Raw genomic sequence first — 13,405 nt, forward strand, 5'->3', positions numbered from 1 at the left:
GAGCACAAGACAACAAAGAATACAAGGAGGGTACAGGAAAGCATTGTAATTTTCAAGTCTCGAAATAAGAGAAGAGTTTGAATCTGAGCAGTAAACGAACATGAGGCAGGGCAAGAATGAACAATATTACCGAGACAAAAGCTTGTTTATCCTCAAGAACTCACAGCCAGGGAAAAGAGTTTGTTATTGAAGACAAAGCCAATGGCTTTGGTCTTCCTATTAGTCAACTGCAGTAACTTTTTCTATTAGTGCTCTATCACTACCAGGCACGCAAGAAGCATCATAACAAATAACAGGTAGCAACAATGTCAAGAGTTGGCAGAGACAAAGAAATACTGAGCAGTTAAGTAATTCAGGAGACACCCTCCACCCTACCCCCAAGAGCATCTTGCATACAATTCTAGATATTGATGGGGAAATGGGATTCCTCTGGGGAATGCAACCAAAGCCAAAACCACAGTTCCATTTGGGGTAGCATTTCCATTTATGGGTGCTGCAATTTAGCAGAGATGCCAAAGATTTAACCAGATGATCCCAAGGATGAGGAACTTTCATTATCTGAATAGATTAGAAAAGCTGGAGTTATTTTCTTTCAAATGGTGGAAGTTATGAAGGAATGTGAATGTGATTTAGATTATTGCAAATCATGGAGTGCACCGCCAGAGTGGAGGTGTCAAGAATGAGTGGACGTCAAATAAAGGTGACTTAACAATAGAACCAAAGTGAAATAAAGAAATTCATTTATTCCTTGGGGTAGTAGTGCAGACAGATTGAATTGCAGCATTGAAAATAAAAACTGGATAAGTATCTGAAAGGAAAGAATTCTGAGAGTTATGGAAGCAAGTGTGGATGTGGGATGGCTGATAGGATCTTACATAGAGCTGGTGCAACCCCAACAGGCAGAATGGGCTCTTTCCCTGCTAGAAATATTCTGAGATTTTGAAAAAAGGCTGTATTAAAAGAAATGGCATGCTCTCAGGAAAACTGCACATATTTCCTCATTACTATGCAGCTGCTGTCACTAACAGTTAATATAAGACTTATTAAATGAACATGACGATGATCAATAAGAATCATGAACAAAAACTATTAACTGTAACCTCAAGAACAGCCATTGCAAATCCATATGTTACTCTACATTTCCCATTATGCATCATGTTATCTAATACACCTGTAGTGTATTGCAAAATATGTTGACCTATGAAGTAGTCAATTGTCAATAAAACATTAAATAAACATAGTGTTGAACTTCTTTGAAGTCATCAGAGCAGTGGCCAGGATACACATGGCGTATGAATTACTTAACAACTTTGACTAATTCCAAATCCAAAAATTTTCTGCAGAATATTCAACAATTAGTAATATGGCAAAATAATTTCAAATAAACTTATTAATTCTAAATTATTCATCTGCTTAGTGATTTTCAATGTTGACTATCAAACAGAATTGAAACTTCACCAAGTACTGGATATCAACTTTGGCTCAGAAAACATATTCCTAATTAGAAGGGAGTAGTCCAAGGGCTACTGAAAATCTTGAGCAGCTGAGCTAGGCTGACACATGGTACTGAGGATTTATTCTACTGCTGGAAGCCTTTTATTTGAGAGATGACACCAGTCTTGTTTGCTCTTTAAGGTGATCACAAAAGATCCTCTGGAACTATTTAAAAAAACTAGAGAACTTATCTGTTGTTAAACAAAGAATCAGTATTACTTGAGAATTAAAAAAGATTAACTATTTGATCATACAGTCCTACAACTGTGTCTAAATAAGAACTGAAAATACTAGAAATACTCAGGGAGCATCCTTTGAAAGAGAAAAAAAAGGTTAATGTTTCCAGTTAATGACCTTTCTGTATCACTGACCTGGATCTTTAATTCTGTTTCTTTCTACACAGGTACTTCCTGACACGCTGAACATATCCGTCTTTGATCACAAAAAAGACACTTTGACCCAACACATGCACATTGACCACTGCACCAATATATTCCCTATATTTTCTAATTTTACTGCAGATTTTCAGCATCTATAGTTTTCTTCTTGCAAATCAGTAACTTTTCTTCCTGAATTTATTGCTACACTCTAATTTTCAATGCCAAATCCCACCTTTTGGTTCAGAACACAACAACCACATACACTGTCTGAGTTCCTGGCTGTTTATATTGATGTCATATAACAGGTAAGGCCACATTGAGAGAGACACACACACAATCTTTCAGCACTGCTCTCTACTTATTTCTTTTTACTAGAAGTCAGGCTTACAGCAATTGTGAACTGATGTTCAGCCACCAAATGAACAGCAATCAGGCAGAAGATCCAATCTCAAAAATGCCATTTTCTTGGTTTTTCATTGCCTGTTTGCTGCAGATCCTGTCTTCAGTTCAACAGTCACTAGTAACATCCATTGTAGACATGGAAATCATGAACTGTACACCATTAGATGTCAGCAAATCAATGCACTACAAATATGCACCCAAATAACTCCAGGTCGCACCACATCTACCAAATCACAACATTCTCAGAATAATGTGGAAAAGTGCCACAGAAACAAACATCATTCTTATTAAATACAAAATTTTGATTAAATCAAAAATTAATTAATAACCCCAAATTTTGTATATCCAAAATTGAAGGTTCACGAACTTTCAAATAAACTCTATCAATGAGGGTCAAACCATGGTTTACCTCTTGGGGAACAAACTCTTTCCCCAAAAAGCTTGTTAGCGTAACTTGGCTCAAATCTAAAAAGTAAGGGACTGCTATGCTCTAAATCTGCTTTAAAGTTCCGGCATTCTGTGCAAAGATAAATTTAGATACAATGAAATTCTTCAGGTTTGTTATCCTACTATACTCACAGATGAAAAACGGATGATTCATCTAGGTATGGTCTGAAAATATCATGGAGAAATTTTAAAAGTATTTTTTAAAGGAACTACTGCAAGGCTAGAGAGCACACCAAAGTGGGCCCACTGAACAAATGCTCTTTTTGATGTATTGGTACTAGCATCATATAGGCTTGACCCTACAACTTTTAATATTTACTGATTAAAGCATTCAATCTGTCTTTGCCACTTCATTGAGATTTCATCTCAATTCGGATATATATTATTCAGAATCACTGTAAGTTCAGCGTCTTTGGAGTTCTATGAGGAACCAAAATGATGTACCGAGAATTAGTAAAGAATGTTTACTCAATAAGCAAACAAAGGAATGCCTGTACTAGAATTCTTTGAAGTAGGAAATCATCTTGATACCAAAATGTACTGCAAATTAAGATGTGTAACTGTTTAAGCAGGAGCTACAAGGTACAATCAATGGCCTTCATAATAGGCTATATGCTCCCATTTTAACATTCAGCATACTGTAAAGTACCAGAATAATGGTAAATTTGTAATTAAAGGGCTGCCACAGCAAGCCATCTCTATACAATAACTTCTTTCATCACAATTTCAGAACAGTCCACTTTCACACTGCCTGCTGTTCCAAGAAAGGGGAGGGCAGATGATAACACTGCAGTTACTTGGGAAATGCTGGTCAATATTTATTTCTTGACGATTTGAATGACATCCTCGTGCTCCATTATGTGATTCAGTCCCACTCTTTGAGGGCTGTACTTTGTACTTGTACCCTGGAATCAAACACAAAGTTTATCATTGAATGATTAAAAACAAAATCACAAAGTCTATAAACTTCACAGAAGATTGTTTAACTTACTGTCCCTGTACTTATTGAAAAAAAATCTACACAGAGTAATCCCACCTATCTGCCTTAACCCATAACCATGAAGCTCAAAGTTCTTGAAGTATTCGAGAATTTTTAAATGTGATAAGGTTTCTCCTCTGTTCCAGAGAAAATAACCTCAGCCTATCCAACATTTTCTTCTAACCAGAATTTTTACAAAAACTTCAGCATCAGCCCACTCTACTTTGAAGAGTCACAAAGCACTGCTTAACAAATTCCTACACACAAAGCTTGGCTTTTTGGTTCCTAGTAGTCTTCCTCTTTCTATAGTTAACCTCCTACTCCATATAATTTTAAAATGTCTTTGATTTTCCTTCCCATTATTTTCATGTCCTCCCTTTGCTTTCTTAATTTCAGTTTAATTTTACCACTCCATTCTCTACAGCTCTAAGAACTGATCACCAACATAAAGTAATCTTCATTGCCTTACCTCAGTCTATCTACACTTTATTATCCAGGGGTTTAAGATCTGATAGTTCAAGACTTTTTTTGGCAACATTTTATCCTGAAGCCCTCAACTTTCCTTCTTGAATGCTTCTCATTACTGACACTACTTTATCTTCCAAAAGTGCTTCCTGTCCATTTTTCTTAAGTTACTTTTCAGTCTACTAAAATTGGCTTCCCCAATTTAGAGGTATCGTTTTTATTTTACCTTGGTGTTTCCCATAACAATGTAATGTATAAATGAATGATCAATTCCATCAAACTCTTTCCAGTTTCATTATCTCAGGTTTAAAAGCAAAACTGTGTAGATGTTGGAAATTTGAAATGAAAGCAAAATTGCTGAAATCATTCAGCAGTAAGGCAGCATCTAAAAAGACAGAAAGACTGACCATTCCAAGCTGATGACCTTTCATCAGAATGAGAAAAATAATAGTCATAGTCATAGAGCACTACAGCACAGAAACAGGCCCTTCTGCCCATATAGTCCATGCCAACCTGTTTACCTCCATAGTCCCACCTAGCTGCACCAGGACTATATCCCTCCAGGCCCCTCTCATCCATGTACCCATCCAAACTTTTCTTAAATGTTGCAACTGAACCCACATCCACCACTTCCGCTGGCAGTCCGTTCCCCACTCCCACCACCTTCTGAGTAAAGAAGCTCTTCAGGTTCCCCTTAAATACTTGATAAAATAATCTGAGACACTGGCATAGGAATTTTCTCTAATTCAATGTAACCCAAGCCTTGAAGTGGTGGCATACAGGATTTGTGCAAGGACATGGGGAACCCCAAGCTCACTACCACAATCTCAAATAAAACATGGGATTTTCCTAAAATCTTCTGGGAAACAAAATGTTGTATGATTATACACAATGGTTCAGAGTTATAGTGAGCAATGGGAATGGGCCCTGAATACACTGAGTTCAGATTATCACTACCGGGGTACCCCTCACCAAGGGCAGAAGACTTGCCTGGGAGCTGGATGGCAAAAACATCCTTGAAGATTCAAAGCATCTCACAAAATGTAGCTTAGGTTGTGACAGAATCTCAAGCTTAAACTTAAATTGGCGCTGACCTTCACATTCTAATATAGGCTTGTTCCAGCATCACAGCCTTTCACCTTACTTATACTATATTGAGACTAACATACCAAAACTTCAAGTCTTTCAAGTAAATCATTGAAAATGTGCTTGGTGGAAAGGAAGAAACAAAGATATTAGGTGATGTATCTCTTGTGCTTGCTTGAGTAGGTGTTGTGAGAAAGAAATGGATGTTGGTGATGATGGAGGAGAGGACCAGGATATTGCAGAAAATACAAAAGCCTTTAGAATACTGAAATAGAAAACATAAATAGCCTTATGATGTAATACAGGAGGTGGCAAAAAGATGCTTGATAACAATCCACTGAAAGCATATGTAGACTTGCAAGATGGACAGCAAAGATAATGGAAACCATATCATATTTCTAATAGGGAGGGGAAATCCAAGAAATGGCAAAGTTGTGGCCAAGAGACTTACTAACTAAAGTAGATGGAATACTCAGATGTCAAAATAAAGGGGTAGATATCTCATAGGTAGTTGCTATCAGAGTAAATCCAACAGATACGGAGAAAGTAAAGAATAACATTATTGGCAAAGGTTGATGGGATAATAGTGTTATGTACCCCTAGGGGTCATATTTTTTTATGGACTATACCTTTAAAAAGAGAGAGAGTTGTACAACACAAACACCTTGTTATTAAGAGAGAGAGAGGCGAATAGACTGCTTTCAGATGGTGTTATGGTTTCTCTGCAGCGTGTTTACACTTTTGCAAGGACACTGCCCGCTTCTGTGTTCTTACAGAGAGAGAAAGGAGGAACTACTTGATGGACAGCTGGTGTTCAGCATGGTGAGATAAATAGATCAGCTGATAGACACATAGACACATGGTTTTGGGACACTGGATGAGCTTTGTTGTGCCCACAGAAAGGTGGGTGTCTGGAGGATCGGTCAGGTGAATCGATCAGTGGCTCTCGCAGTGTGGAAAAGGTGTGCCCAGTGGGGAGTTATTCGTGTGTCAACCCTCGCCTGGGTTGATAATTCCACCACAGAAGAATGGTCCCCTTTGTTGTAGTCACATTCGGTGACTTTAAAGGAAGAGAAGAGGGGAGAGGAAGATTTGAAACAGAAGAAACCTAGTGACAAAGAGATCATTGTTTGAACTCTCTCCTAAGTAGCCCGTAAGGGTGAGTTTCAGTTCCATTCGAATACGAAGGTGTGACTGTCACGTAGTTCATCCACAAGAGTGGGTTCTCTGGTGAGGGGAGTACCTTTGTGAATACCACTTATGTGTTACCCTTGTCTGGGTGTGGTAGTTCACTGAAGAAAGGCACCCCTGTGGCAAATCACTGTTGGAGTTATTTCGTATGTCGTGGAACTGGATAAGTGGCTATCACGTTGTGTGTTTGGGGTTGGTTCCGTTGAAGAGGGTCCCCTTAGTGATAAACTACTGTTGGTGATCATCCATGTATGGATTCTGTTTGAGTATCATGTGGCCACCACCTTGGAATGACCCGTAGCTGAATTTGGGTGTGGTACCACTTGTGTTGAAAGGATATTCATTAAAGATCACTGTCGGTGATACTTCGTGTGTGGACTGGAACAATTTCAGAGATAAAACCTACTACTATTGTTATTTTGTATTGCTGTCGTGGAATCTGTGGAATATCGACGTAATTGCCTTCTCCCGACATTTACCCTGGATTACAAATATCTCTCTCTCATCACCTACTCCGTGGATGAACTGAACTTTCATACTTTACCATCTTAAGACTCTAAGCCTGGTCTCCCCCAAACTCAATAGTTTGGGAGTTATATTTGCACACACATATATACACGTAACACTGCTAACTTGTTTGATTTATCTGGCTATATATGACTCTATTATGTAGTTACTAATAAAATTAGCTAATGTTAACACCAATACCAGACTCTAGCTGTTTTCTATTTTTGCTGGTTCTTTAACCTGTCACGGGGTATGTGACAATAGTAATTAAGGTGGCCATGCAAATCAGCTGGCTAAGTGGAATATTTAGGACCCAATCAATTCACAATTTCAACATATACATACCCAGACGAGAGCATACTTGAACTGGCTTGCTAAGGTTCTGTGAATTCGATGGCACTGCAAGTGACAGTCAAGGACAACATAATTACTTTCATACACACTCTTATGTTCACAACACCAATTATTTATCATGCTAATTACTTACTTCTCTTCCCCAAGCATACTTATCAAAACAGCAAATCACAGCAAGCCAGAATCTGCTTTAGTCTACAACTATTAGACAAAATGAAAAACTGAAACTAGGACCATTATTAATGTAGTTCATCTTTTGCTTCCCAGGTAGGTGTGTGTGTGTGTGTGTGTGTGTGTGTGTGTGTGTCTCCTCCCCGTGCATCTTTTTTGTCTGTTTTTTTTAGTGGGGTCGAGTTGCTAGATGGACAGCGTGCAAGGAGCTGTCCGTATTTGCACTCGGGACCACTCGCCTCAAAGTCCAGTGCTGATGCCACTACACCACTGTCAGCTGTCTAAATGGATGATACACTTCTTTTATGTCACATGAATACTGCTGAAATCTTGTAATCATTTCAAGCGATAAATTTGTAGAAAGTGGCATGAGATTTCTAACTTGTCAGTTTAGCTCCTTTATCAGCATTCTCATCCCTGAAGGATATGATGATATATGAAGCCAGAGACTCATTCCAACGCGATGCCACACAAAGCGTCATCAGAAGTCATTCCTGCCTGTGGCCATCAAACTTTACAACTCCTCCCTTGGAGGGTCAGACACCCTGAGCCAATAGACTGGTCCTGGACTTATTTCCTGGCATAATTTATATATTACTATTTAACTATTTATGGTTTTCTTACCATTTATTATTTATGGTGCAACTGTAACGAAAACCAATTTCCCCCCGGAACAATAAAGTATGACTATGACTAAGATTTCAAGCAATGTTCTACGGCTTGAGGACATAATCTAGGCAGATATTTCAATGAAGTACCAAGACAGTACTGTACTATCAGAAATATTATCTTCTTGATGAAATCCTAAATATTTGCCTTTCTACATGAATGCAAAACCTTTGTGTGACACAAAAGGAAGAAGATGCCCTCTGTGTTCTGGACAGAATGGTTCCTTTAATCAACATCTCCAAAAGAAAGACCATTTATCTGAATAATATTTGTTTTATGCAAATTATCTGCTATGGAACATTGCAGCAGTAATACATTTTCAAAATTCAAGCTTCAAGATTGTTTATTGTCATTCTTTAGCGCATAAGTGTAAAGGAGAGCAAAATGATTGTTACTCCAGATCTGATGCTGTATAAAAAAAACACAAGCATAAAGAACACAATAAACAAAAATTTTAAAAAATAATAAATATAAAAGCAATCCTATAAAACACAATGTACAAACAACATATACGTAGTCCAACTGAATGAGGGTAAAGTGATGCTAGGTGATGTGTATGTAGTGCTAATGGGGTGGTTAATGGATGGAGGTGTTGATCAGTCCGATAGTTTGGGGAAGTAACTGTCTTTGAATCTAGTGGTCTAAGTGTAGAAGGCGTATAACCTCTCCCCTGATGGGAGTGGGACAGAAAGTCCATAAGCAGAAGTGGGTGAGATATTGCCAGCATTCTTCTGTACATATATCCTTGACAATGGGTAGACTACTGCCATTGATGTGTTGGGCAATTTTAACTACTTCCTGAGGAGCCCTCCTATCTACCACAATGCAGTTTCTGTACTATACAATGATGCAGCATGTTAGGATACTCTCTATTTCACATCTACTGAAGGTCATGAGCACTGGTGTGCATAGACCAGCTCTCTTCAGCCCATCCAGAAAGTGGAGGCGTTGGTTGGTAAGTTTTCTTGACTGTGAAGGATGTGTTCTGGAACCATAACTAGTGTGAAACCTACACTCCCAGAAGTTTGAAACTGCTCACAGTTTCCACTGCTGTGCTGTCGATGTAAGCAGTGTGGGTTTTCCTGAAATCAATAACCATCTCCTTTGCCTTGTTGACGTTGAAGAAGAAGTTATTTGCCTCACACCAGGCCATAAATTCTTCCAGCTCCTCTCTGTAGGCTGTCTCATCATTGTTGGCAATGAGCCCCACCACTCCGGTGTCATCAGCAAACTTGACAATGTGATTACTCGGGTGTTTGGCCGTGCAGTCGTGTGTGAGCAGAGTAAAAGTAATGCGTTGTAAGGAAATATTTTGGGCATCCTGACATTGTGAAAGATTCTATAAAATTGTAAGTTAGATTGTCAACAACTAATTAGTATTATTATTGTATTATTTCACCTAAAGTGTTGTAGAAGGTGAACTTGAAAAGCTGAGTCATCTTTCAACATGTCATTTCAAATTTCTATCTCCATTTTTGCAATTTGCTGGTACTGAGATTCTTAACCTCAGGATTGCTTTCCACAATAATAGCAATTACATTACTATATCATACAAAGAATGAACAGTGAAAGAAATAGCAGGGTTTGTGAAAGGTATTTGCTATAAAAGCATATTTATCTATTGAAAAAATGGCAAGTCTTGAAGTTTGTTTTATGACTGCTTATAAATTAAAACTCATTTTTTTTGAGAAATAAAGAGGAAATTGTGACAACAGCAAGTATTTAGACAAAAAATAAATGCTATATTGAGAGGCAAGGTGCTCCGTGTTTCAGAAAGAAGCAGTTTTTTTCTTACCACATGTTCAACTGAAGCTGATCTTCTCATAATAATAGCACCTGAAAAATCTGGTCGTTCTGTCAAAATGAAATAATGTATTATACATATGTACACATAAATTTAAACTACAAGGTTAATCAGTACTGAATATTCTCCTACCTCCTCTCCTCTTTGTGTAGATGCAGATTAATGCAAGGTAGTCCCAAAGCATGTCAAGCAGATAATCTAAATTGAGCTTCATCTCACAGCTAGAAAGAACATGTTAGACATTAGATATTTGATTGAAGCAGGAAGAGGCTGAAATTATGTTCAAGTATCCCCACCAGCTCAGGATCTAAGGACACAGCCAGGGATACCATCAGGCCAGATCTTTTGGCGGGTTCACTTTGATAGACTGATCTTATGTAACTAACTGGGTTTAGGTGCACTTTGCTGCTTACCCTTTATCTTGCCCATTAAAACAATAGGGATTGCTTGTCCTCAACTTGTACACAATGGATCACCTCCTGTCAGCCCAATCATATCCCATTAACAATATCATTACCCCCTACCTCACCCCTAATGCCCTTCAGCATTCCCAAAGGACCCTAGCCCATCAAAAGAATGCTCACTGATCACCGCTCTAGTGGTTGGGTAGTGTCGATAAACGGCAAGTTTATGATTTCAGAAGAATAAAGGATATGATGAAGTAAAGAAACATTTCACAAGTTCTTGCAAAAACCCAGTGAGACTTATCATACTCACTGGTGTAAAAGCAAAAAATTGAAGATGCTTTCTGACATAAAAAAGAAAATGCTGGAAATATTCAGCAGGACAAGTGTCTGTCAGAAGACAGAGCATATCCACATATGCATTTCCAGCATTCCTGCTTTTACTCCATACTCACTACAGCCTTTGGTGCTCATTTAGGTTACTTAATGTGTTTTACTACTGTTAAACCTCACTGTACACAATTAAAATGACAGCACTTCAGTTTATGCCTACCTAATGACAACGCTGTGTGGTTGTCTGGCCAAACGGTCTACCTCTTCCATGGAGATCTGATCAATTTTATTATATACCTGTTTAACAAAATGAGAAAAATCAATAATGCTCCATACCTTATAATAAAAAACATGAAAACATGTTAAAACTCAAGGCCCATTATAACATTAATAATCTCAAGTGAAATCCATATTTTTTCAATGTATTACTCCCCCATGAGACAGTCTAGAAATATTATTATAAATTACTGATTACTTTCTCTAAACGCAAAGACTGTAATAATCTTACAGGGTGGGCATCGAATGTTTATGCTTATCTTGAATATGCAGAGAAACTGATCATCTTAACAACATTCCCTCAAAACTATTATAACCAATCTTTCAAATAAGTTATGCCGTTTCCTTTCATGACAGCAGCAACATCTGTTCTGACCAACCGATACAGAACATCCATAGTATCTTAGATACAAGACTAAATTGTGCACTGAAAAAGTGGTCAACATAGACGACACCAACTACATTTACAACATGAAGAACTTATGTAGCTAAATGCCAGACCTCTGCTCACTATCTGATGGTATTCAGGGCACTTGCACATTTATACCTTAAGTTAGTATATATACACAGGATGCAATCATAAAGAAAAATGACATGTTGACTTTTATTGCAAAGAATACAAGAGTAACTGCTTAATTTAGACTGGGTTCTGGCAAGAAACAAATGCAGCATTGTTTTGGTCTCCTTTTCTCATAAAAGATATAACTTCCTTAGAGGCAGTGCAGTAAACTTCGTAAGAGCAATTCTTAAGACGTACGAAGACATAAGGATCATGTGAAGAAATAATGGGTAACCTCTGCAGTTTAGAACAGCAAGATTAATATAATTAAAACGCTGAAGAATCTACGGGGAATTGGTCATGCAGATACGAAAAGACTGTTTCCGTCAGCTGCGTGTCAAGAAGTTTGTAGGGTGGTAGGCAAACTACACATTTTTCAGAATAAGGGACTGGATAGTTAGAATGGAGGTCAGGAAGAATTCCTTTATTTTTTGGAATTCTTAACCCTAAACCATATGAATGCTCAATATATTCAAGGCTCAGTTCAACAGATTTGTAGAATCCAGGAGAAAGAAGGGAAATGGGGATTGGGAAGGCAAGTGGAGTCAAAGTATATCAACCACTATCTTCTATTGGAGAATCAGACATCTGTTGCTTGTGCTATTTACCTCTATTAAGTCTATTCTCATTTTTTACAGATATGCAAAGGCACAGATTCCACATCAGAAGGCAAATGGGGTATATTCATTCCTCAAATAAAATTTTTATTTTTGCATCACCTTCCTCATCCATTGGTTAAAACACAACACGCTGCTTAAACACTACTGTATAAAGAGATTTGGAATTTAACTTACATAAAGACATGGCATGTGAACACGGTTTCCAACGATTACATCTATAAATTCATCTGGACTTGCATCTTCCCTGAAAAGAACCTCTGCATTGAAAATTTCTGGGATGGAAAATATTAAGGACCAAATAAACTTCTTAAATTTCATTGGAACAGCTGAAGCCAATTAACACAATAAGCCACTAATCCTGCTCAAATCTGACTTAAATTACTTAGGTATAAATTGGAGTCTCACTTTGGTTGGAACCAACGGAGAGTATGAGCAATACAACTGCTCACCAATGTTTGCTCTGCCTACCCTTGTGGAACAGGAATAGTGTGATTTATTGACCATAATTCTATGACTTTCTCCCGTTGTTTTCTTTCACTCCTCTCAAAAGGTTTAGCTCTCCAACCATACTCTGAAACCCAAAGAAAGTGAGTCTATGTCTTTACAAGTGACTTGTATTTATATCATACTGAATTGAATTGCGGGCAATTTGATATGATGTTCCCCTGTAAACAGTTCAGACAACACATTAACAAACAGTAACAATTATAATCTTAAAATGAATCAAATTCTGGATAACCTGTTTTCAAGCCAATTAAAACAATAGCTTACAAATTCATTCAGAACATCCAAGGTTGGATGAAAAACATAAAGGAAATGTCATATTGCTGCAATAAATTAAGAGTTAGTATTTGGTGTGTGTTTTGGGGAGAAGGACAGTGATGGAACTGTGGGATTTCTAGAGAACAAACAGAATGGAATTTCAAGATCAATTATGATGAATGACTACTCATCAACAATAGCATATGGACTCTCTTGATTTCCACCCCTCCTCCTCCTCTGCAACTTAAAATATGCTTGCTTTCTCATATTTTCTGCTCTGATAAAAACTCATCAACATGAAACATTAACTTTGTTCCTCTCTTCACAAGTACTACTTCACCGCCGAGTTTTGTCAATATATTCTCTTTGTATTTCAGATTTCCAGCATCTATAACTTTTACATTCCAATCTTTCCCTTTCTCTGGTCTCTTAAACATGTCCCGTTGGCTCAGTAGTCCTCAAACTGAATCTCTGGCTCCTGAAACTTCTTTAATACATCCAG

The 13,405-nt window shown here is 37.7% G+C and overlaps 1 protein-coding gene across 1 annotated transcript in view; it reads right to left on the reverse strand.

Annotated features, from left to right (window-relative positions):
• Positions 1-680: 680 nt before the first annotated feature.
• drg2 (developmentally regulated GTP binding protein 2) overlaps positions 681-13,405 on the reverse strand; it is a 34,121-nt gene continuing 21,396 nt past the window's right edge. Inside the window, exons 8-13 of the mRNA XM_063058778.1 lie at positions 12,316-12,413; positions 10,907-10,983; positions 10,082-10,170; positions 9,941-9,999; positions 7,297-7,350; positions 681-3,628 (exon numbers count right to left, since the gene is read on the reverse strand). Coding sequence (XP_062914848.1) covers positions 3,542-3,628; positions 7,297-7,350; positions 9,941-9,999; positions 10,082-10,170; positions 10,907-10,983; positions 12,316-12,413 — 464 coding nt within the window. The 3' untranslated portion in view covers positions 681-3,541. The remainder of the gene's footprint in view (positions 3,629-7,296; positions 7,351-9,940; positions 10,000-10,081; positions 10,171-10,906; positions 10,984-12,315; positions 12,414-13,405) is intronic.

Source organism: Mobula hypostoma, chromosome 9, assembly GCF_963921235.1.
Source record: "Mobula hypostoma chromosome 9, sMobHyp1.1, whole genome shotgun sequence".
NCBI classification, from domain to species: domain Eukaryota; kingdom Metazoa; phylum Chordata; class Chondrichthyes; order Myliobatiformes; family Myliobatidae; genus Mobula; species Mobula hypostoma.